The sequence below is a fragment of the Cydia strobilella genome, chromosome 11, assembly GCF_947568885.1.
Source record: "Cydia strobilella chromosome 11, ilCydStro3.1, whole genome shotgun sequence".
In the NCBI taxonomy this organism is placed as follows: domain Eukaryota; kingdom Metazoa; phylum Arthropoda; class Insecta; order Lepidoptera; family Tortricidae; genus Cydia; species Cydia strobilella.
This window is the reverse complement of record NC_086051.1, coordinates 12,060,337-12,083,716: the sequence shown is the minus strand read 5'-3', so window position 1 is coordinate 12,083,716 and position 23,380 is coordinate 12,060,337. Positions and strand designations below refer to the sequence as shown.

General features: G+C 37.8%; 2 protein-coding genes and 1 long non-coding RNA gene across 8 annotated transcripts in view; 2 read left to right on the top strand and 1 right to left on the bottom strand.

The window, feature by feature from the left end:
- The window catches only part of LOC134745107 (sodium/hydrogen exchanger 3), a 74,821-nt gene extending 66,446 nt beyond the window's left edge, over nt 1–8,375 (bottom strand). For all 5 annotated transcript variants that reach the window (XM_063679053.1, XM_063679052.1, XM_063679054.1 and 2 more), the window contains exon 1: nt 8,231–8,375. The gene's annotated coding sequence lies outside the window, so the exon portion shown is untranslated. The remainder of the gene's footprint in view (nt 1–8,230) is intronic.
- The window catches only part of LOC134745219 (uncharacterized), a 193,135-nt gene that overhangs the window by 98,177 nt on the left and 71,578 nt on the right, over nt 1–23,380 (top strand). The gene's annotated exons all lie outside the window — the stretch shown is intronic.
- On the top strand, nt 9,488–23,158 carry LOC134745533 (uncharacterized). Of its 2 annotated transcripts, XM_063679590.1 has the most exons (10): nt 9,488–10,114; nt 12,038–12,115; nt 15,038–15,207; nt 15,622–15,829; nt 16,485–16,672; nt 18,829–18,973; nt 19,447–19,635; nt 21,169–21,293; nt 21,556–21,717; nt 22,770–23,158. In XM_063679590.1, exons 1-10 carry the CDS (start codon nt 9,680–9,682, stop codon nt 23,113–23,115), a joined length of 2,046 nt encoding a protein of 681 aa, XP_063535660.1. In that variant the 5' UTR covers nt 9,488–9,679; the 3' UTR covers nt 23,116–23,158. The 2 variants fall into 2 exon arrangements, with proteins under 2 accessions (XP_063535660.1, XP_063535661.1); XM_063679591.1 differs by lacking the exon at nt 19,447–19,635.

The window sequence follows — 23,380 nt, the reverse complement described above, 5'->3', positions numbered from 1 at the left end:
TACGAACTTGATGACAGCTTACTGATATACCAATGATATGATTCAAATATTGGTTTGATATCAGGTGACGTTCGAATTGGCCTGTGAGTCTTTGTTGACAAATAAAATTAATCGTTGTAAACAAATACTCATGCTAGGTGTTTCCTCTTTCTAAAAGTAAGGTATTGCGGAGACACCACTTTGTTTGGATAGAGAACTTTTGTTTTAATGCATTTTGAAAAGCAAAACTTCAGATGAGAAGCAACGATATATTTGGCATGTCACGAGATATCAATAAAGAACCCGAAGATGGTTCTAGTTCTACGACCTGTGATGTGCCAAGAGATTCGCCAAGTTGCCCAGACACAACTTTGACGTTATTCATGGGTGGAAGTTAGCACATTGAGTTTGAGCGAGGGTCAGAAGCTTAAAAGAAGCAATAGGTACGTGTGGTTACAGAGCTAGCTATACTTCACATTGCTTCTGTGAACGCTGCAGTTGTGTACCCTGCCGCTTGCCCATAAATCGTGGTAGGTGATGTAAGTATAAATGATAGGTAGGTATGATACTATCTATCTTGGAATCGTTTTGAGAAGAAAAATCGATATTACAGACTATTCCAAGTGGTTTGAATTTTCATAACTTTCGCTGGTAAAGCCTTTAAAATTCATAAAAGTTCATATTTTTTCTATTCACCCCGCGATTTCTGGTGACCCCGTTTTACGGTACTCTTAAATTCCATAGTGGCTAATCGTTTTGACATTTCGAAAAAAGAAGTCATTCAATGAAAAAGTAGATTAAAATCTCAGATGCAAAGAGATACGTTTTGTATTAATTATTATTGTTTCCGATCGCAATAATGTATAAAACTGAAATCGAGTTGTCGGTAAGTCGGCCGAAAGTTTTTGTCTGCCTATTTGTATTTTCAGCCATTCGTAGCCATACTTAAAAAGTTGAGTGTTTAACTGATCTTAATAAAACAAAGCGCCGCCTGTCACTCAGTGACAACATCAGTTAATGGCGGCTCTGGAGCTGAGTGGGTAATGTAACTAGGGTCGAAGTTGGGTTTAAGTGTCAACCCAACGCTTTTGTCATCGTACTTATACCTACATAGTTTTTTCTTGATTTTTTTTTTTATTTTCTCACTCCGTTATACACCCGTGTGTTGTGAACAATCGTAGCGCTTCGATCTTATCAATGTAAGTTGAAGTCACAAGTTAGCTTTATTAATCTTAAAGAATGTTTGTCCTATATGTTTAATTTTACATATTTTCATTAATCCGATAGCGCTTTTAAGAATCTATCGAAACCTAATCTTCTGGCTTCTACGTGATGTTTTTTTTTCAATAGATAAAAATATATTTTTCGAATAAACATGCATTCAGGACAATAACATTATGGCAAACGATACCTACACATTTAAGAAAAATATTTTGGAACATCTGTATACCCGTTTAAGTAGCAAATATACAGCCAAAGCCGGGGCATGTATATGTATGTTTCTCATGACAACTGTTTTAGTCGTCCTTTTTTAAAGCGTGGGTATTTGTGTCAATTTAATTTGTTTGATGTGTGTGAATAATTGCGTTAGTGCGGCGTTCGATTTCAATTCGATTTCAGCAAAAGTAATTAAAAAAAATCCATATACTTAGGCAACACTCAGATTATTTCTACAACTATTTATCAACAAAACAATTTGTAACCCTGACAATTTCATGTAAACACGTGCGAATAAATTTGTTTCAGAAATTTGGCATAAGTAATCTGCCATCATGCATGCATCTGGGGTTTCTGTGTTGTAAAATCTTACACCGTTCTTATAATAAACTCAATCATTATAATCGTGACCCACATTACCGGAGCTCCAACTCCAAAGCCTGTTAAATAAAGTGCCTGTCATTCAACTGCATGTCTTTAAATTCTGCTTTGGCACCGGCTATTTAGTCACTCAAGATGCTCTATCCTTTTCTTTCTTGGATGAAACTGAAGATATTCTTAACTTTAGAAAGAGACGAGAAAAATTACTTAGCTCGGTACTGCGACATTTCGCTAAACAAACTGAAGTCAAAGGATCAGTGATTCAAGTCATGGGCACGTAGATCTTTTAATGTTAAAGTTCTGTAATAAATAATATATTCCACTGCTCTCAAAAGTTTATAAATTATTGAATCCAACAACCAATTGAAGAATATGTTATTTTATTTGTAATTTAATTTAACAACGACCAGCGTTAGTAGATACCGCATAATAAATTGGAGGAGTACTAGTTACTGTTATGCCCGGAGATAGATCGCATTTTATTTATACCTATAGGCTGGATTTTTTTACGTGAGGTACTGAGGGCAGCTACCAGATCCCGTGCTGCTATGCCTAAATTATTTTTGGAGACCTTTCCTTACTTTTAGGGTTCCGTACCTCAAAAGGAAAAAACGGCCCCCTTATAGGATCACTCGTGCGTCTGTCTGTCTGTCTGTCTGTCCGTCTGTCATAGCCTATTTTCTCCGAAACTACTGGACCAATTAAGTTGAAATTTGGTACACATATGTAAGTTTGTGACCCAAAGATGGACATGTAATGTAAACATATTAATTTTAAACACGGGGGCCACTTTTGGGGGGTAAATGAGAAAATTAAAAAATAAAGTTTGTCAAACTATATGGTGTTACATATCAAATGAAAGAGCTCATTGTGAGAATAATCTCACATACATTTTTTTATAATTTTAACATAAATAGTTTAGAAGTTATTCAAGAAAATAGGCAAGAAATTACCATTCCCCCCCCTTTATCTCCGAAACTACTGGGTCAAAAATTTTGAAAAAAATACACAAAATAGATCTTTACCTATAGATCACCGGAAAACCTATAAGAAATGTGCAGTCAAGCGTGAGTCGGACTTAATTACTTAGTTTTTGATCCGACCCCTACGGATTTTTTAAAGACATTTCACATAAAGAATACATTGTTTAAATTGTGTAATGTACGGAACCCTTGGACTTGGAACGCAAGTCCGACTCGCACTTGGCCGGTTTTTTTAATTATAACAATTATTGACATTTAAAGATTTTGGAAAACATGTATGGTCATCGACAAGATCGTCAAAGACAAACATTTTCAATTAGTTTGTAAGCATTATCGTGTACTTTTATTATGTACCTATGTTCAAACTTTTTGAATAAAAGACTTTTATTTTATTTTTTAAATGCTATTCGATTCCATTTCTATCCAGGATCAAAAGTTATCAGTTTTCTTAGAAACCAACCTATGATATGGCACTAGATATATCACAAACGGAAGAAAACGTTTTCCAACCATTTTAACCTTTTAATGACCACGAATGTAATTCGCCATTATAGCTATTTTGTATTCACGTCGTGTCTGCTTAAGTAAATGTCACCCCAATGACTCTGCATCCCTCTAATGTACGTTTAATGGGTTAGTCACATGAAATATCTTAAATATAAAAGACCTAAGTTCTTGTAGCTGCTACGGTGGTTAAACCTATTTAAAACAAATTACTACCAAGTCTCTTTGCGAAAACTAGTTTTGACTGAAAAAATTAGTTAAATCTAGTTTTCACCGATAATACAGAAAACTAGTTTTAAATAGGAAAAACGCGTTTTCTTAAAAACTATTTTTTTTACGGTAAAAAAATATATTTGTAATATATCGCTAAGTGCATTTTTATGCGATGCCTTAGGTTATTTGACAGTTAACATTTGTGTCAAAATTTTGCGGTTAAGTTTAACATCCCGCTCGTACAGTGTCAAATTGTGATTTAGAGTGGGGTGGCGTGCGCATTATGATTTAGTTAAACTTGACGACACTATAGCTTGCATAGCTAAGTAGTTACCAGCCCGTCGCGTAACTTTTTTAATCTGATACAGAGCAGAATATTAAAATGTGTTGTCACATTTCATGCAAAGTTAATTTAGACCGTGGTCTCGGGGGAAATAAATTAATAAGTACCATTTGTCGCCGATTTCAAGTGTCGGACGCCACGGTTCGGACTCAGGCCGTACTTTAGTCATCCTTTTGTTCCTAAAGTTCTGAGTTCTGACCTTCAATATTCCTGACATGCCACGGCATGATCGGCCTCAACTGGCAGCACCAACTGCCTGACCATCGATAATATTCAACCACCAAAAAATCCCGATTCCAGAATCTTGTCAAGTGACCAAACTTCAATGTCGCGAAATTATCTAACGTCTGCCACCCATTTTATAAACTTTACAATTTACGAACGGGTGGAATCAGGCAACTTGAATGGATTTCGCACTTTTTGACTAATAAGCGGAACGTTGTTTACGCCCAATTTGTCAGAAGTAAAAGACGGCAAATTTGAAAAATGGAGGTGAGAAGGTTAAATTTTCACAGTAATTTACTTTATTTTTTTACTGCTAATTGGTTTGCCTGGCTAAAAATAGCTGTATGAAATCGTGCACTGGTAACCATGGAGCTTAAGGTCTGTTAAGACTGGTCAGCCCAAAACGTGATTCGCCCACGCTGGCTTACCATAAAAGGCCGGTACCTAAGCAAACTTTCGGCGAACCCATATAAACTGGAAACAGGCAGCCTCGACCTGACATTATACATGTAAAACAAGGAATATCGGACGGAGGAACGTGACGTGATTTATGGCATGGTTTATGAAAATTGATCGAATATAAATATTAATGAAACAAATGTATATCTACGTGCCATGAAACTGTTTTACAGTTTGGCAGTACTTTTGCAATGTAGGTAACACGTGTTCCGTGTCGTATGAAAAAAAAAATCATTTAAATATATTCTGGGACACTGATAATCTTAATACATAATTAATTGCAAAATAGTTCTCATTCAAAATTCAATAAGTATCGAACATTTTAAAATAACCGTGTGAGCGCTACTTTCTACTGTTAATGAATACATTCAAATTCATACAACAATGCCAGAACTGCAGTTATTATAAGTATAGGGACTAGGATGTTGATGATGATGGTTTTGATATGAAAACATAGCCGCCAAGCGACAGTTAGTTCAAGATATCATACAAACACTTATAACATCTTGATTCAGTTATTTATTTATTTATTTAAACTATTGTACAATATACAAAAGTAATGTACAAATGGCGGACTGTCTAATGGCACATTCTCTACCAGTGAAACACAGTTACAGTTTACAGTTGAAATGTGACGGAATAGTACATTTCGATGCTAATGCGGAAAGTATGTCATTACTTCACGAGTACCGAGATATCTTGCCACGAGCCGTAGGCGAGTGACAAGACTCGGGACGAGTGAAGAATGACATTTCCGCACGTGTATCGAACGACGTTTTTTAATACAGTTGCGAAAAAATAAGAAAAGCAACAAGTAAGGAATGGAATTCGAAACTTTTATATTATGAATTCTGTGACATCATTGACATTGACATTATGAAGAAGTGTTTTTCTAGCTTTTATTCGACTAGAATAGATTTTGTTATTATTATTGAACCCACTTCAATGAGTTTTTTTTTTCAAATGCATGTTCTATAAGACAGAAACTGTAAATATTAAAACATTGTACTATTATTACCTAAATATCGTTATTTATGATTATTTGTGTATCGTATATTTATAAAAACAATATCGAATGTTGCCTTTGGAAACTTAAAACATTCTTGCAGTAAGAAAATACTCCTCTTCTTTGACAGGCGTTCCGTTCCATTCAGACAACTTATTAAGAATGGTTTTGCAACATTCAAAAATAAACGTGTTATAATACTTATAATGATGAAGAGGTAAGTAATAAAATATGAAATATGCATATTTTTCGTATTCTTACATTAACAGTAGGTTTTTATGTTGATTACGACGTTTAAAGGAAACTAATATTAACACTCATCAATAAGTAGTCATGAATTGGAACAAGTAAAAATTTAAAAAAATTAGAAAAGTAAAAAGCACTAGTTCGCGAAAACCAACTTTCCGCACGCTAAATAGCCACGAAAAGTAGCACTTTTTGAGCAACTGTATTAAAAAATATTTACGTATGTAAAACGGGCTATATAAAATTTATATAAAAATAGTCTTAAACCCTTTTTTTGACTCTCGTAACAATTTTTATCTAATCGCGTTTAAAAAACAAAATACTCTAAGTAAAATAAAAAAGTAAAAACACTACAAAAACGACGAGATAAAGAATGTCAATACTTTGCATTATGTTCTGTGAACAATATAATAACCTACCTACGTGTTATACGTCTACGAAATGGTAATCTATGCGCCAAAGCAAAATGGCGTCAGGTCAAAATAATCTAAATGAGCTTAAAAAACAGTTTTTTGCAATGGAATGTTATTATATTGCTTTTATTCGGTTTAACTCACGTTAGACCGGGCCGTGTCCGGGCCGGAGCTTCCGGCGCTTACTTTTCTATGACATGACAGGTGATCACGTGATGCTTTCCATAGAAAACGAAGCCACGGCCCGGTCTAACGTGAGTCATCCTTTATACGTATTATTAGTATAACTTATCATTACGCACAAAGGCATTTTTCATTTTAATTATTTATTTTAAATTTCCATCGGATGTGTGGCTTCTCGCCAGTAGTCGGTGACGTAGGTACTAAACTCAATGAAGTGCATGCACTTTATTGAGGTGCGGTAACATTTTCTTCGAGAGGCCGCCTCTAGTGTATAGGTACATGTTAGTTACAACAAAAATTGGTTAAGCATTACTTTACATACATTTGTTGTCACAATTTAGTTGTTTCGAGCCTTAATAGAATGGTATGACATTTTAGTCTCTGTTATATGACTTTTATTCGATTCTTTCACCCACTAAAAATTATGTTCTGTTAATAGCATTAGCATGGGCAGGGGTGACAGTCAAAATATATGGCCACACAGCGCCGTTATGTCGCTCCCTTGCCCATTGAGTACTCTGTCCTTCACTGCAAAGTGATTGCTCTGGCCCTTTCCACTGTTATTATGATGATCAGAATATGAGCACGATTCTACTGCTCGTACTTACTTAAATTTTAATTCACAGTCATGTGTGACGTTTTCAAACAAAAAGGTACCACATTGTCGGTTGTCGATAAGGTTGATTTCAAATTGAAGCTATTTATATGGAATAAGCGCCTTATTGACAACCGACAATAAGTACCCTTTTGGCTGAAAATGGCACATATCCTCCCTCCTCCTCCTCTATTCCTCTATAAAACGAAACGAAACATCGAGGAAGTAGCTTTTGGAAAAAGATCCAGCCTCGTTCTTCGTTCAAATTTAAACCTTCTGTAAAAAACAAAAGTCATATATAGCAATGGCTTCAATGACAGATTTTCCTAATAAAGTTAGGTAAGCTCTCGGTAAGCTTTTAAGTCATCCGATAGGAATAGTACCTATATTCTGAATGGTATCGATTTTGTTACCGTAAGACGTAAGTAGCAATGAAGTGGCAATTTAGGCACCGAATATTTTTGCTCCCATCCAAAATGAAAACTAAAAAAAAACATTTGCTATTTTTAACAAGCATTGAGTTAAACTTTAAACAATTTGCGAAGACGCCTTATTCAAACATTTTTAAAACTATTTAAGCACGAAACGCGAAGTCATGTCACTTAAAGATGTTTGCTTGAGTTCAATCTTTTTTGAAGAAGCTAGCTACATTGACTTAACTGTGTCTTCATTTTTACAGGATTTTAAGTTGTCATACTGCTTCTGATTTTTAAACTATAGGTACTAGATACCTATTTTGTAAACTTGCTTTTTGCTTGAGCCATGAACGTCTACATAACACTTACGTCACGGGGATACCTTGCCGTTATATAATAGGGACCGCCTCCTGCCACGTTTACTAATTAATGTTGTATTATATTTGCTTATCGATTAGCAAGCAATCTAGTTAGATCCCATCAGAAATCGATGGCACCTGACATTGGGCTAATTTGTCACTGTCTGTCAACGTGGCCTGCGAGCTTTCCGAAACGACAATACAATTAAATTATTGGGCTTGTTCGTCAAAACAAGTCAAAACAAGTTTGGCCCAAACAAATCGAGCTTATCGATTTTGAATCTCCTGACACTCTTTTACGTAACGCTAGTGATAAACACAATGCTACATAAAACGCACGCGCACCGCCAGGTTGTTTTGTTTGTGCCCAAGAATAGCTCAAGGGACTGCTGTAATTGCTATTGGCGATCATATGTCTTTGAGGATGGTGAGTTGACAATGGGGTTGACAGATGGCTATGCTTTTGAGCATAGCGAATGGCGTCCTACCGTAAGTAGTGTTGTAAGTTCACGTTTTCACAGGTTGACGTTTATGTTTGGTGATGGTTTTGGTGGTGTAAGGTTAGGCGCGTATCGATCGCGAGTGCGGCGCGTCGGTCCGCGCGGGTGCCTGCCCGCCCGCGACTGGCTCGAGCCCGCCGCCCTCGCCCGCCCGCCCTGCACGGCTGCGCGGGCAGATCCGAGCACACCATTCGTTACACGACCACACCGGCAAAATTAGCGGTGCCACGATTCACGAAGCTGTTTTGAAGGGAAAATGACACCGAACTAGATAATTGATGACCACGAGCTTAATTGAATCACAACGAGGCTTTTGGTGGTTGGTGGCTAGTTCATCCACCTAAGTTAAATATTAAAAATATTTGAAACACACGTTTACGAAATGCTCCTAACTTTTTAGCATAACTCAATGTCAAGATTCAACAATAACTTTACTGTAAACGGGTTATCTTTGATGCCAATAATAATACACTGCATGCAGTTACTTATATCATGTATTACATATAATTTATGCTACGCTTATGCACACACGTGTATTTATAAAATATGGTTATGGTTCTAGACACTGCCTACATTTGTTTAAACACGTACAGTTAAAATGCACTGCAGTTAAAAATAGTAATTAAAGAAAAATCACTTAGCCTTTCCCTTCGAAATTGGTTGGCAGTGACTTCGTATTGTTTAATTTAAGTTAATTGACGTATTTGTTCAGTGCATAAGTATACAATGTATTAGGTATACTTACTGACAGGCAAAGCATAGTCTAATGAAATTGATGAAATGAAATGAAATTGAAATTTATAACGTGTTTTATATATATAATTAAAAAAAAAAATATATATATATTTGGTAGCATACAATGTTTCGGTAATAAAATAATAATTACAAACATTTATTTAGAGCTCGAATAAGAAAGCATTTTTTTTATTTTACCCCTAAGGGGGTGAAAATGGGATTCAAAGTTTATCCAATTTCAACGCGGCCAAAGAGGAGTGGAAGTTAATATGTCTATTTTTTTGGCATAGGTATTATAAAAGGCTACGAGAAAGGTACTGTTTTTTTTAAAACACATTTTACCTAGGTACCTATACTCGGTCCATATTCGCTTACGACAGCCAACACGGCTTAATGCTTAGCTAAACTTTAATATACACCCCAGAATCTCAAGGTCAGATTGTATTTATAGCTTGTTTAATTTTTATTAGTTAACGTCCTGAACAATTCCAATTGTTAAATACTTTTCCCCGTTGCAGTTAAGCGTGACGTTTCGTAACGTAATGCACTATAATACAAGACAATGCTTTATGTCACTTCCATTTTAGACAGTTCGTTAAGACAACTCACAAGAACAGCACCACAATCCCGAGTGGCTTTAGATTGGAATATTATAAGTAACATCGACATAATTAACAAAGTGTTTCGTTTCGTTTTGTTCCAATGGCAGGGGTGCTTTTTATTGTTAACATTCCGTGTAAAGAATACGAAAAAGACTTAAGAGAGAAAGTTAAACCCTCAAAACTCGTAATAGAAAAAGAAAAATACGAGCACACATCAAAAATAATCCGCGAACTGAAGAAAAACAAAAGGTTCGGAAACTTAGCGTTCGAATCATATACATACGGGGAAAATGGGTTGCAAAATTGTAAGTCGATGGAATGTGTGAACGATATTAGTGATTACGGGTTAGTGAAGTCTAAGAGTGATAATATGTTGAATGAGAGTTACAAGTGGGATGTGGGGAGCCAGTTCGACAGGAAGTCTTGGAGAGTGAAGCAGGCGGTAAGGCTGAGAAAGAGGAAGCTGCGGATTTCACGGCCTCTCTGCATCACGGACGTGCTGACTGCTTTTCACTGGGACACACCTCTTGAGCTGGTGAGTTACTCGTAAGGCCCGTTCTATTTTTAGGACAAGTGAAATAACAACTAGTGTCCTCCTATATAAGGGCAGATTCTGCTTGAAAAACTTGATTTTGCGAGCTGTTATGACTACATATTTTTGTAGTAAACAGAGTTTGTAACAAACCGATCATGTTCGCTATAGTTTTCATACCGATCTGTCGGCATGCATGATTTATGTATCCATGCCAAATTACGACTGCTTTCGAGCATTAATGATCACGGAGCAAAGCCGCGGACGGACGGACAGACGGACTTGGCGAAACTATAAAGCCCGTCACAGACGTAGCGATAATATATCGGCAGATACCGTAAGATACCGCTAAGCACCACACATGCCAACGATACCAAAATATATATCGCTCTCAGTCTAGCACCTACATTGTGAGCGAGAGACGAAATATACCAAAATATATCGTAATATACCGAGCTATAAGATGCCTTGCGATAAAATATCGTAAGATACCAAAATATATATTACAGCTTCGTGTGTGGACTCTGTCAAATAGTACGTAAAAGATATCGTAAGATGCCGTATCTTACGATATTTGCCACGTATCTGCCGACATATTATCGCTCCGTCTGTGACGGGATTAAGGGTTCCTAGTTGACTGCGGAACCCTAAAAAAGCGATATATGATGCATAGTGGCATTTTATCGATCGATTTTTGTTGCACCTTAAGTCGGCGATGTATCGAAAATCCCATGCAATTATCGGTGACGCCTGTAGAGAACAATATATATTACAATAGCAGACGGTTCGGTGGAACATTGCTAAAGGGGCCCACTTTATTACCAGTCCGCCGGACGATATCGGCCTGTCGGTTGTTCGGAACTGTCAAATTTTCGTTCTAACTGACAGGCTGATATCGTCCAGCGGACTGATAATCAGTGGGCCCCTTAAGTGTAATTGCACCAACCACAATTCGCGGACTGAGCAGCGTCACTCAACAGTAAACTATAAATTCCTATACAATAAAATTTTGCGGATCCTTCAACAGTGACGGTATTTAGTGCAACATACCCTAAGTTGCTTTGTAACTCCACCGATTTGCGTAACGTCAATACAAACACTTGAATGTCTGGAGTTGCCGGCAAGCGTGGCGCCTTCCGCTTTAGCCTCGTTTTAGTCATGCCTCGCCCCAATTAGGCTCGACAATCGCCTGCAATCAATACCTGTGTGTTGCGTTACAACCTGACGGTTTCCATGTGTTTTATTACATTATGTAATGCAGTTGTCTGATTTTTCATGTTTTGAACCTTCGCTTTCCGACAGATGCGACTAGCGTAGACTAGGTCAGCAAAGAGAATTAAAATTTAATTCTAAATTTGAAATTTCAAGGTATATTATTGCTGGGTGGCATTTAAATACTTGGAAGATGAAAGATTAATCGACTCTTCTTCAATGACATCGAGGTTGAGATCTAGTTGGATCTAGGTACACTGCCAAATTAAGAGGATACACCGCTGTCGCGCGAAATCGCCTTTTCATACAAATGTAGTCCTCATTTTCCTCTCTGGACTAACATTATTAAAAATATTTTGAACAGTTTATTGTATATCAACCACAGCTATGCCCTTGTTTGATTTTTTCGAATTTCGGAAATCTGTTTCTGTTTTTCGCTCCTAATTTTTACACGAATAAGAAAATCGAAAAAAGTCAAACATAGCTATGGTTAATATACATCAAAATATGTTAAAATATTTTCCATAATGTCAATATCCAGAGAGGAAAATGGGGACTAAGTTTGTATGGAGAAGTGGCCGAAATCCTCTTAAGCAAATTGAGATAATCGAATTAATACTCTAAAATAAATCTAAAAAAATATTAGAATTTTTCTTTAGCTTAGCATTAAGGAATGTTGCAAATTACCTATAAATAATATGCTAATTTTCGCAGATTCTGTCCGAGGTTATCACACAACTTGGAATTGATAATGCAACATGGACATCTACCAGAGGAGATAAGTACTGGCAGGTAGGCATTGGTTTTAATACCATCAATAAAACCATCATGTGGTTTGGCGTCTAAATCTAAAATCAAAGACGGTTTCTAAAGTCGAACGAATCTAACTCTGAATGGCATTTGCAATGACAAAGTGTGGATGTCATCATTAATGTGTTTCTGTGTAAATATGACGTTTATAACCAGTGGCTGATTTGCCCTAAGGCCAAGTAGGCCCGGGCCTTAGGGCGCAACTGGCGCAAGAGGTTCTGGGCGGCTAGTAGTTACTACAAGGCCTGGGGCCTAGGGCGGCCAAGACTGCAAATCCGCCACTGTTTATAACGACATTTACTCACTTTGAGCCCTTGTACTATATGGAGGCGATCAGTTCAAACAAGCATACAGTCCGCCTGATGGTAAGCAGTAACCGTAGCCTATGGACGCCTGCAACACCAATGATATTACATGATGCTGGCTCAACTGGAAACAGTTGGAAGTAGCTACTCAAGATCGCGACAAATGGAGAATTCTTCTGCGAGTCCTATGTCCCTAATGAGGGATAGTAGGAATACATCATCATCATCATTGGTTATTGTATTGGTATTGCACAATAACTGCATAGTTAGAACAAACAAATAACGAATTGTCCGAAGCATTCCCATCCCGCGTCTATTTTAAACTAGTTTTTATCCTCCTCTCGCCAAAGCAATATAGCACGTGCCCAACATTTAAATCGCATCATAAAGGCCCGGTGGTCTTTAACGATTGACGGCCCTTCCGCGCCGTTTATTTCTTTCTTGTTATAACAATGCATGAAACTGTTATTATCATTACTTACCTACTATTGGCAAGGTGCGAAGTCGGTGGAGGGAGAAGTGGTGCTGATTGTCACAAACGACCAAGCTAACTGCATAGCGACGAAGAGTGTGGCAATGTCATCATTAAATATCAAATGTAGCCGACTGTAGCCGAGGCAAAATAATCTATCTGATAAGAAAAAAACTCTATGACCATATGCTTGTATATCGGTTGCAACTGAAAAGTATGATGAAAATACTACAACTTCTTCAGAGCCAGAGATCCAGACTAGGTTTTTAAAGTGATCTGCGCTCATGATCTCCGCGTGTTGTTATTGTTGTTGTGTATAACCATAGAGAAATATATGTAAGGAAATAGTGGTAACTCCATACATCAGTTTTCTTATGACAACGCGAGTTATTTCGTAGTCCACATCTAGCGTCAAGTAGTGGATTTATCAGTACCGTTACTTGACACCAGATGCCAGAAGTGTGTCGCTACTGACGAAAAATGTACCGCTAAAACAATTCACAACTAATATCACAAGCAGTAGGAGTTGAAAATAGATTTCCGGTTATATTAAGTAGCTGAAAATTGTTTTAGTTCGCCGCGACATCTATTATCAACTAGCAGTACTGATACATTCCACTACTTGACTCTAGATGTCGACTATGAAATAACTCGCGTTTTGGTAAGAAAACTGATGTATGGAGTTGGAGTTACCACTCTTTCTTTACTTATATTTATCTATGGTATAACAACATAACTTAAACTTGAATAAAATCGAAGTTCACCTCTTTCTCTATCGCACTTGAGACTGACAAAATGGGAGTTCGTGGTAGCCTAGACTAGCCCGAGACGATGCTCTTGATGACATTAACAGAGCTGTAATGTTCGGTGATGCATTGTTTCATTGTGCCCGTTCTGTTTATTGATAAAGGTGCAGTCTTAGAGCAAGTGGAAATCTCTGCATACTCTCTATATGCATAGTCTCTGCATACCCCTCCGGGAAATAGTCGTGATTATATGTATGTATATGTATATATTTTTAATTTTAAAATAGAATCAAGTCACATTTAACATTTGGCCTTCTTAGCCATTTCTGCTGCTGGCGGTACTTACATTTAAAATGATATTTTAATAGTGAAAGTCCCAACCCCAACGTCGCGTCGTACCTACGTATCTTATATACCTATACCTACCTAATAGCTACGACCGAGCTTATCAAATATTTGTAACAGGGGAGAATATAAAAGGGTTGAGAATGTTATCATCTGGTCGCGACACGACGCTTTTGACGTAGCTGCTTACGGAGGTAAATCGAAAATAAATACATAAAGAAAATTGATACCTCGGGCTAAGGAAATAGATGTTATTGAAATTTGAAATAACATCATGGAAGAGTTATGTGTCTTTGTTTTTGCTATGTGGGTATTTGTCTTTATTTATCAATAATATCAAACTAGTATATCACTATCATAATCTCATACCTCAGTGTTTAATGAGTACCTTACACATGTATATGTACATACTAATATTATAAGATAAGATAAGATAATATTTATTCATTTAAAACTTATGCTAATTGGTTTTATACAGTGGTAGATATACAATTTATACTTTTATTTATTTATATTTTTAGAACTACCTACTTTTGGCACCAAAGTGAATATTTCCAGAAAAAAACTAACCATTTTCGTAGATAGATATATTTCTTTATTTCATGATAAAAAAACCGGCCAAGTGCGAGTCGGACTCGTGCACGAAGGGCATTAACGTAAAAAACGGCAAAAAAATCACGTTTGTTGTATGGGAGGCCCCACTTAAATATTCATTTTATTCTTATTTTAGTATTTGTTGTTATAGCGGCAACAGACATACATCATCTGTGAAAATTTCAACTGTCTAGCTATCACGGTTAATGAGATACAGCCTGGTGACAGACGGACAGACAGACAGCGGAGTCTTCGGCGGTCAGCGGAGTCGGAGACAGGCAGCGGAGAACCCTAAAAAATACACTATAAATTTGCATCAATGTCAAAATTATGTTTCTCTTCTCATCATGATGATCATGATCGTCCAAACATTACATAACAAAAAAATGTCTCTCCCAATAACTCGTAAAAAGTATAAGTATAAAATATTTTTAATCCTCAGGTACTATTTTCCCTGGAATCCAGTGACGTGTGTGAAGAGCTTCTCCAAATTCTTGGCAAGTTTGGCATTGGCTCCCGTTTCCAGTCCTCCGTGAGCTTGATTCCTTGCGCGCTCCATTTTAAAGCTGCCGTTACTGATCTGCCGCGTAATGGCAGTGAGGAATTTAGAAGGTATTTTTATATTAATACTTACATTCAGAAAAGCCAAAGCGAGTATGCGAGTATCTGTACACTGCAAACTTATGGACTGATCCGTCCGGTCCGTCCGAACGGCCGTATTAAGCCTCTGCATATGCTATGACTTTTTTGGGTGTTCAAGTATGAACAAAGTTATCTTGAGCCCGATTCAGAATATTCAGATATGACAACTTGTTACGGTTTTGATCTTATTTTGATACGGCCTTGAAGATCGTTTACGCTAACTAGTACATACATGTTAAATGAAGTGAAAGTCGTGCGTGAGATGCGTCGAGGTCGTATCAAAACCAGTTTAAATCCATAACAAGTTGTTAAATCTGTACTCTTGTATATTGTAATCTCTGTTTCAAAAGGGAAAGTTTTAAATGCTTAATTGAAATATTATAGCGCCGACGCGTCCGGCTGGGCCCGTTTCTCCTCGTCCGTCCGCGCTCGCACGAACTTGGCCCAAGTTCTTCACGACGTACGAGCGGAGGCCGCGCTGACTTTTGATTGGCTGTTCTTGCTGCTCGTGGCTGCCTTCGTAGCAGCCATTGGGCTAGCGGAGAACTCCACTGTCATACTAGTCGCTAGTATGCTGATTTCGCCACTTATGGTAAGCAATCAGAAGTAGGTCTGTAGGTACCTACTAGGTACAGTCGCCATTAAATATATCGGAGCGGCCGAGGTGCACAAAAATATCTGAACACGCACTAAAACGCCCTGACAATAGATGCGTGTTCAGATATTTGGGAGCACCTTGGCCGCTGCGAATTATCCCATGGTGACTGTACCTGAATACTCATGGTGGAGATTGTTATCCTTGATAACGAATTAATAAGTAGCGTCTATCGTAACTCAAAGATTATGCTATCATTTGGAGCATTCCACCAGTTTCTTTTATAAAAGTTACTCTTCTAACACCTGAATATTCTAAAATGCCGATTTATGGTTTGGGATTCATGGCTAATCGAATTTAAACTGTTGTGAGACATACTAACATTAAATCATTTTACGGTTTAGACTCGCTTGTTTTAGTCACTCGCGCGACATGTTTCGGAGAGCCTAGGTCTCCTTTCTCAAGCACTAATAGTAGTAGTAGTAATAGCATGTCACGCGAGTGACTAAAACAAGTGAGTCTAAACCGTAAAATGATTTAATTCATGGCTAAGTTTAAAAGTTGACAAAGCCAAACTAGGTTTCTCAAAACCAAAACAGTGACGTTTGTAAACTCTCTTCTAGAATTCTCCAATACCGGGTTTATTTCCCAGGGTCCCATAACAGCAGGCACACTGGGCACGGCCGTCCGTGACCGCTCGCTACAGCAGATGGGCGTGCTACATGAGCTGCTGGGGCTGTTCCTGGCGTTGGTTGTTGGCTTTCTCTTCGGCCTGACCATCAGCGCCGTGGACGAACGCTATGGTGTCGGCCAGTGGCCTACGGATGAGATGATGGCGAGGTGAGTGTAAAACTAGTCTGGCAGCAATGCCCTTCACTGTAAAAGGCATGAATTTTTTAACTTCTATGGGTGACAATCTCGATATTTTTTTAAATTTTCTTTTTTTTTATGACGGGAATGTTTGGCCGGACTAGGTAATAGCAGCGCTTGTAGTGTAGCTTAGAAGAGTAATTTAATTTATTTCCTGTGATACAAGAACGATTTGTGTACCTTATGATATCTGTAGGTAATGTGATATAATAATAGATACGGCGATAACCATTACATATATTGTACTTAACTCTAAATTATTGGGTGTGGCGGTTAGATGACGGCATTATTCTAGCTGCTACATACTTAGGCATGACGATAATAAGTATAAGATTACTTCACAGGATTTCATAAGGAAGAAGGTTAACTTCGTGGTACTATTTAGAGCCTCATTCCCTGGCCCATGCATAATGCGCTAGTGTTGACGTAACTTGTCCTAACTTGGCCTTTAAATTTGCATTGTCTGAAGAATTTCAATAAAACAGCGTCAGCAATGTTAGTATCCTACTTTATCTTAAGATTTATACACGGCAATACTTTTTATATTAAATATAATTATGCGTTTTAAATTTAATTTTGAGTTTAGAAAAATATTGGATTGGGTGTTTGTTCACCGACCCGACCAACGTGCACTTTTTAAAAACGTCATACCTAGTGGAAAAAAAAACGGTTTACGTAATACAAAACTTTTGCGTCTGCTCTAAGCAAAGTAATACTTACGTAGAGTAGGTAGCAAGTTTTCACTTCCGTGAGCTATATTTTCTTCTTTAAAGTCAGCCAGTTTAATGTGTACTTCAACTCTGGGAAAACGGATGATTTCTTTTGCTTTGACAGTGAGTAATAACATCCCTTTTACGCGGAAGCTTTTGGATCTAAAGGAAATTGTCAAAAAATTCGCAAAAGACACGAATTATGCTTTGTTCAGTGGAGTGTAATCCATCCTAATTTAGGTCGCGGCTGTATCGCCTGTTTTTGATAGAGAATTATTGGATAAATAAAAGGTATTGTGTTACGTTGTCAATTCAAATTAGATCTGAAAACGCGGTTTTCGAGTTTTTTCAGCAAAAGATCATGTTGCAATTTTTTTTTAATCAGGCTAAGAAACAAATACCAAAAAAAATATGGCCGTATTTATAAAAAACCGGCCAAGTGCAAGTCGGACTCGCGCACCGAGGGTTCCGTACTTTTTAGTATTTGTTGTTATAGCGGCAACAGAAATACATCATCTGTGGAAATTTCAACTGTCTAGCTATCACGGTTCATGAGATACAGCCTGGTGACAGACAGACAGACGGACAGATGGACAGACGAACAGCGGAGTCTTAGTAATAGGGTCCCGTTTTTACCCTTTGGGTACGGAACCCTAAAAAAGAGATACCTACCTATACTTAATATTTTGTTACGAGTCTACCTCGCCTGCATAATTGTTCGCTGGTAGGTAACCGGCATATTGCCGGCTGAGTGCACGAGTGTAAACCTGCTAAATCTATTTTTGAAATGTATTTATTTTTAACTTTAAAGTATATACAAGTAGGTACAAAATCCTCTATTTTCAAAAATTGATTTAGCAGGTTTACACTTAGCCAAATTATACTACTTCTATCTGCGCAGAATAGGGCATGACAAAGAGTCCTTCGCTAAACTAGATTCACGTCATGTAGGTAAAATACCGTTCATGCGTGAGATCTAGTTTTTCTTATTGCGCCCACACCCTCCATCTTTCTCAGTTCGCCAATCCATGGACCTGGGTGCGTAGCCAAGGTGACAATCGTTAACGCTCCGTAGCGTAGCGTAGTCATCTTTCCCTATCACTTCATCCTTATCAGTGACAGTTGCGTTTCGTTCGCTATGGAGCGTAAACGACACACCCTGACCCGCCAGAATGAGTTGTGTTCTCTTTCGCGACTCCATACGTCAAGTTTGGACTCGAGCACGAAATTGTGGAATAAATTAGATCCAAGAGTACTTGTTTAAAACGATATGTATGTATGTATAAACTCTTTATTGTACAAAACACAGAACACAAATATGGCACAGAATATGCAGTACAAAGGCGAACTTATCCCTTTAAGAGATTTCTTCCATTTAACCTTATACCTTAGTGGATATGTTGTTACTGTATACAGGTGTGAGCTCCGCTCGCTGTGGGTGGGCGTGATGGTAGCGATACCTAGCGGTGCTGGAGTGGCAGTAGCCGTGCTCGGTGAATACACCGCTTCACTGGTTGGCGTAGCCATCTCCCTGTCGCTGCTGCCACCAGCAGTTAACGCTGTAAGACATTGCTTAGCGTTAAACTTACTTTTTTATTGAGCGGAACTGAGCTTGCAAGATTATTATATTAGATTATTATCTAATATAATCAGCTGGTGGATTAATGTACTTATGCAAGTTACACATAACCGTAATAAAGCAATAGACATATTTTTATGGTCATGCATGTACGTATAATATTGCTCTATTTGTCTTATCTTAGACCTTGAGTGTAAGTACCTACATATTTGTAAATACATACCTGTACGATCTTTAACACTGTTACATGCAATTCGTAAACCATATTGCAAATATTTTAAATAACTAAGACAGTTAAGCTTGTTGCTATTAATTACTAAAGCAAGCAAATGATCTAGAGACTAAAATGCACTAAACGATATGATTTTTTTGGTGGAATTTTAATTTATAGTAGTATCATTTGCAGACCCAAAATGTTACTAATAATTATTTACTTGTTATTAAATCCTTCCCAGGGATTGTTATGGGCGATGGCGCTAGTCCATCTGATATTCGCGGCGGACCAGAATTTTACCGGTGTTGTGACGACATTCTACTACAGTAACGACCCGCCCACTGAACTGGCGATTCTGGGCTCGGTGTCGTTGTGTCTCACCCTCGTCAATATTGCCTGCATATTCCTTGCAGGCGTCGCTGTTTATAAGGTAAACCTACTTACACTTACAGGCTAGATCGCTGACGAACTCCGTATATTTTCGATCCAAGGAATCAAGAGGGTGCGCCGAAGGTGCGATGCGGGTGTGTGGAGTAAGAAGAGGGGCTGTCCTGTCCGATGACTGCTCGGACTTTGTGCGCGACGTGTAAAGTATCGGCTTGAATTCTCCTTATGACTTATTATTGGCCATGGCGCTAATCCAACTTATATTTGCGGACGACTAGAACTAACCGGAGTTGATGACAACATTCCACCACAGCAGCGATCAACCCTCTGAACTGGAGATTCTTAGTTCGGTGTCGCCGTAACTCACACTGTGCGACAATTTTTAAGATCTTGTGTGTAGTTAAAGTGTAACCTTAATGCATTTAGACAAGAAACATCCAGAAGATTTGCATTATATATTATTAACTAAAATTTTACTAAAGCATAATACTTACTTACTTACTTACTGCTGTGGCGCGACGACCCGAAGTGGATCTTGGCCTCCGACACAAAAGACCGCCATGCTACTCTGTCCAAAGCCGTTTCTGTCTAGTTGACGGCGCCGCTGCGCGCTGTGCGGCGGCGCTGGTGTCCGAGCCGAACATCATCGGAGAAACGAAAGCCGCCAGGCTCCGATGGCTCGGGCACGTAGTCCGGATGGGGGAAGATCGCGCAGTCTGGAGGGCGTACTCTGGAGTACCAAGTGGCCGAAGACCGTCTGGACGCCCTAGGTACCGCTGGAGAGACGAAGTGCAGAAAGACCTCAGCGAAAGCATAATGCACTTCAATTAATTACATATTCTACATCATTGCTTTAAGACCGTAACCTGATCAATTTTTAATAAAAGCAGAATCAATGATAGTTTAGTTTAACAGTTTATCAGCCAATGCCCCACTATAGGTAGGTACTACACGAAGCACATTTTTTCGAAGTGCGTCCATATAAGACTTAATTACTTAACTTCGATGGGTTAATATATATAATATTGCTCACGTGATTGAAAGTATTACTTTTCTTCAGATTGTGAGTAGCGTTAAGAGTTAAGAGAAGCTCGATTTTCCATACAGACGTAGAAAGTTACGCTTTCTTTTTAAAACGACTAGCTAGATTGCTCTGAAACTATGAATTTACAATAGGATAATGTATATCTAGGTCTGTAATTAGTTTATGTAGCTTCAGATACAATAGTAAAAAAAATACAGCGAATTTAAGTTTTTCATACAAAACTTGTTTTTACTCTATTTCGTTTGTTTTATACACTAGAGCTATATAAACTAATTACAGACCTAGATATACGTTATGTCATTGTATATGCAAAGTTTCAATACAATCCAACACGTAGTTTTAAAATGAGAACGAAACTCCGTTTGTATGGGAAGGTGAATTTCGGCCGAGGTTGCCGGGTACTCTTATTAACGATTAATTATCTAAGTAGTAATTGCTTTAGTTTCATCAAACATATAAAGTCTAATAGGAAATGTTTAATTAAGGGATGCTAAAAATAATTCAGGCCGTTCAATTAATTTCACGTTCCAGATTAAAGAAGTATGTCCCCTCGATGGACGCGACATTTTATGGTGGAGAGCTAATCGCCATTCAAAGAGGTCCCCAAAGCGGAATATTCTGAAGAAAAACAGCAATATATCGTGGGAAAAATACAGGTACCTAAACTACTTTAGTTAGGAACAGTCTATATTGGAGGCAAATCCGATTTTATGTAGGAACACCAATGGATAAGCTCAATAAGGGGTTGTTCTATTTATAAATTCGCGCACCATTTCGGGTGCGTCCAGGGGCTACGGGACACCTGTTAAGAACTTGATTTAAATTTACACGCACATTATTTCTACTACTTACTACTTTACTTATGGGACACTTTTTCGTAATAGGAACAAATATAGTTTTACGAAGACTTTGTTTTAGCAATTGGTCGAACGAGTGTTCTAAGGATCAGCAGGAACAAGACGGGAAGGAGCCGATAATCTCGCCGGTTCAGAGTGACACGGTCACCTACAGGCGAGAGACGCCTGCCATCCGGCGCATGAGAGCTCAAAATATAGAGGATTATTGCATGCAGAAAGAACAGTTAGTACAGTAACCACTTTCTATACACGGAAAAATAAAAAAACTAGTTTTCCTCGTTTTTCTTAAAATTGTGATGTTTTCAAGCAAAAGGTACCACTTTGTCGCTTACCATAAGGACTAAATTTGCTTGTATTTTTATACGAATAACCTGTCAGAGCGTCCTGATGGCAAGCGACAATGTAGTACCTTTTGTTTGAAAACGACACAATTAAAGATAAAGTTTTATTTCTGGTTGTAAAGTATGAGTATGTTGGTCTATACCAATTCCTACATAAGTTAAGATCAAGAACGACTGATAGTTAAAAATGGTTGAGTATAGAATTTATTAACCCACATTTTGTTTTATTTCTGTACCTAATTACAAAGATTATTTTAATTCAAAATATTTAGATCAGTACGGTTTCACTCACTATTAACGACGACGACGACGAGTTATTGACGAGGCGGGCGGCGCGGGCAGTGCACGACGTACAACCGCCGCGAACACTCGTGCCTGAGGAAGGATTCCGAAAGAATCCGAAACATGTCGCCAAAAGCGACTAAAAATAATAGTGAGTGAAACCGTACTGATCTAAATATTTTGAAATATGTCTCACGATAGTTTGTTCGATTATTTTAATTGTGTAAGGCCGCAATTAGACTATCATTGAAATGATCATATATAACGGATCCTATTTGACAATATCTTACAATTATTACGATCATGTTAAAATTGTTGTTATTACACCATCATAGGCTTACCATGTTTCAATTACTCCTATATTTATGATCACATTTCTATGAAAATATAATTTCGGTTTAAGATGAAGACAATTTCGCGCTTCGTTATTGACAGCTAAACGAGCCGGCGCTGTACGGCTCCGTACATTATACAGTAACTTTGGTTGACAAAATATGACTTTTTACAATTCAGTGACCAGAAAACATATGGTGCAGTACAGCGCCATCTGTTTCGGTTGTCAAACTAGCGGGCACCTCCTCTTTATTTATTACAAATATTACAATCAAAAACTCTTCGCTAATAAATACAAATATTCCCGTTTTATTTACAGTTTTAATTTAATGCCCCAAAGTTATGAACAAAATATTGAAGATGGAAGACACATCTACAGCAGCATAGATAGTATTAGTATTACGCCTAAAACAGATATATCAGACATACGCATTTCCAACAACATACAGATCGAAAACTTGTATAATAAAGACTGCATTACAGATCTCGATGACCTTAATAGCTTCTGTAACGCTGGTTTCGAAGGGCAAGAAAACTATCAAAAGGAAAACTTTGAACGTGAGCAAGGTGAACTGACATCGATGCCTATTATAGAACCGTCTTCGAATCTCACGGTGGACGCGAAGCGGCTGGTGGTTTTAGCTAGCAAGTCTTATAATGTTTGAATAATACGTTGTAATAAATATTAGTATTAAATTATATCCAAAATCGAAATTGTCTTATTTTAATTAAGTGAAGTTATTTCGCCCTGACTTGTTGAATCACCATGGAATATCGGTCGGTATATATACAATTCCCAGCAGGGGGTAACAGGAAAAGAAAAACAAGAAGATTTATAAAATCCACGGTGAGTTTGTTATAACTACCCATATTCCGAGGGTAGATAATGGAGTTGGCCCTATAGGATAGTGAATATTGTTCAGTATGACT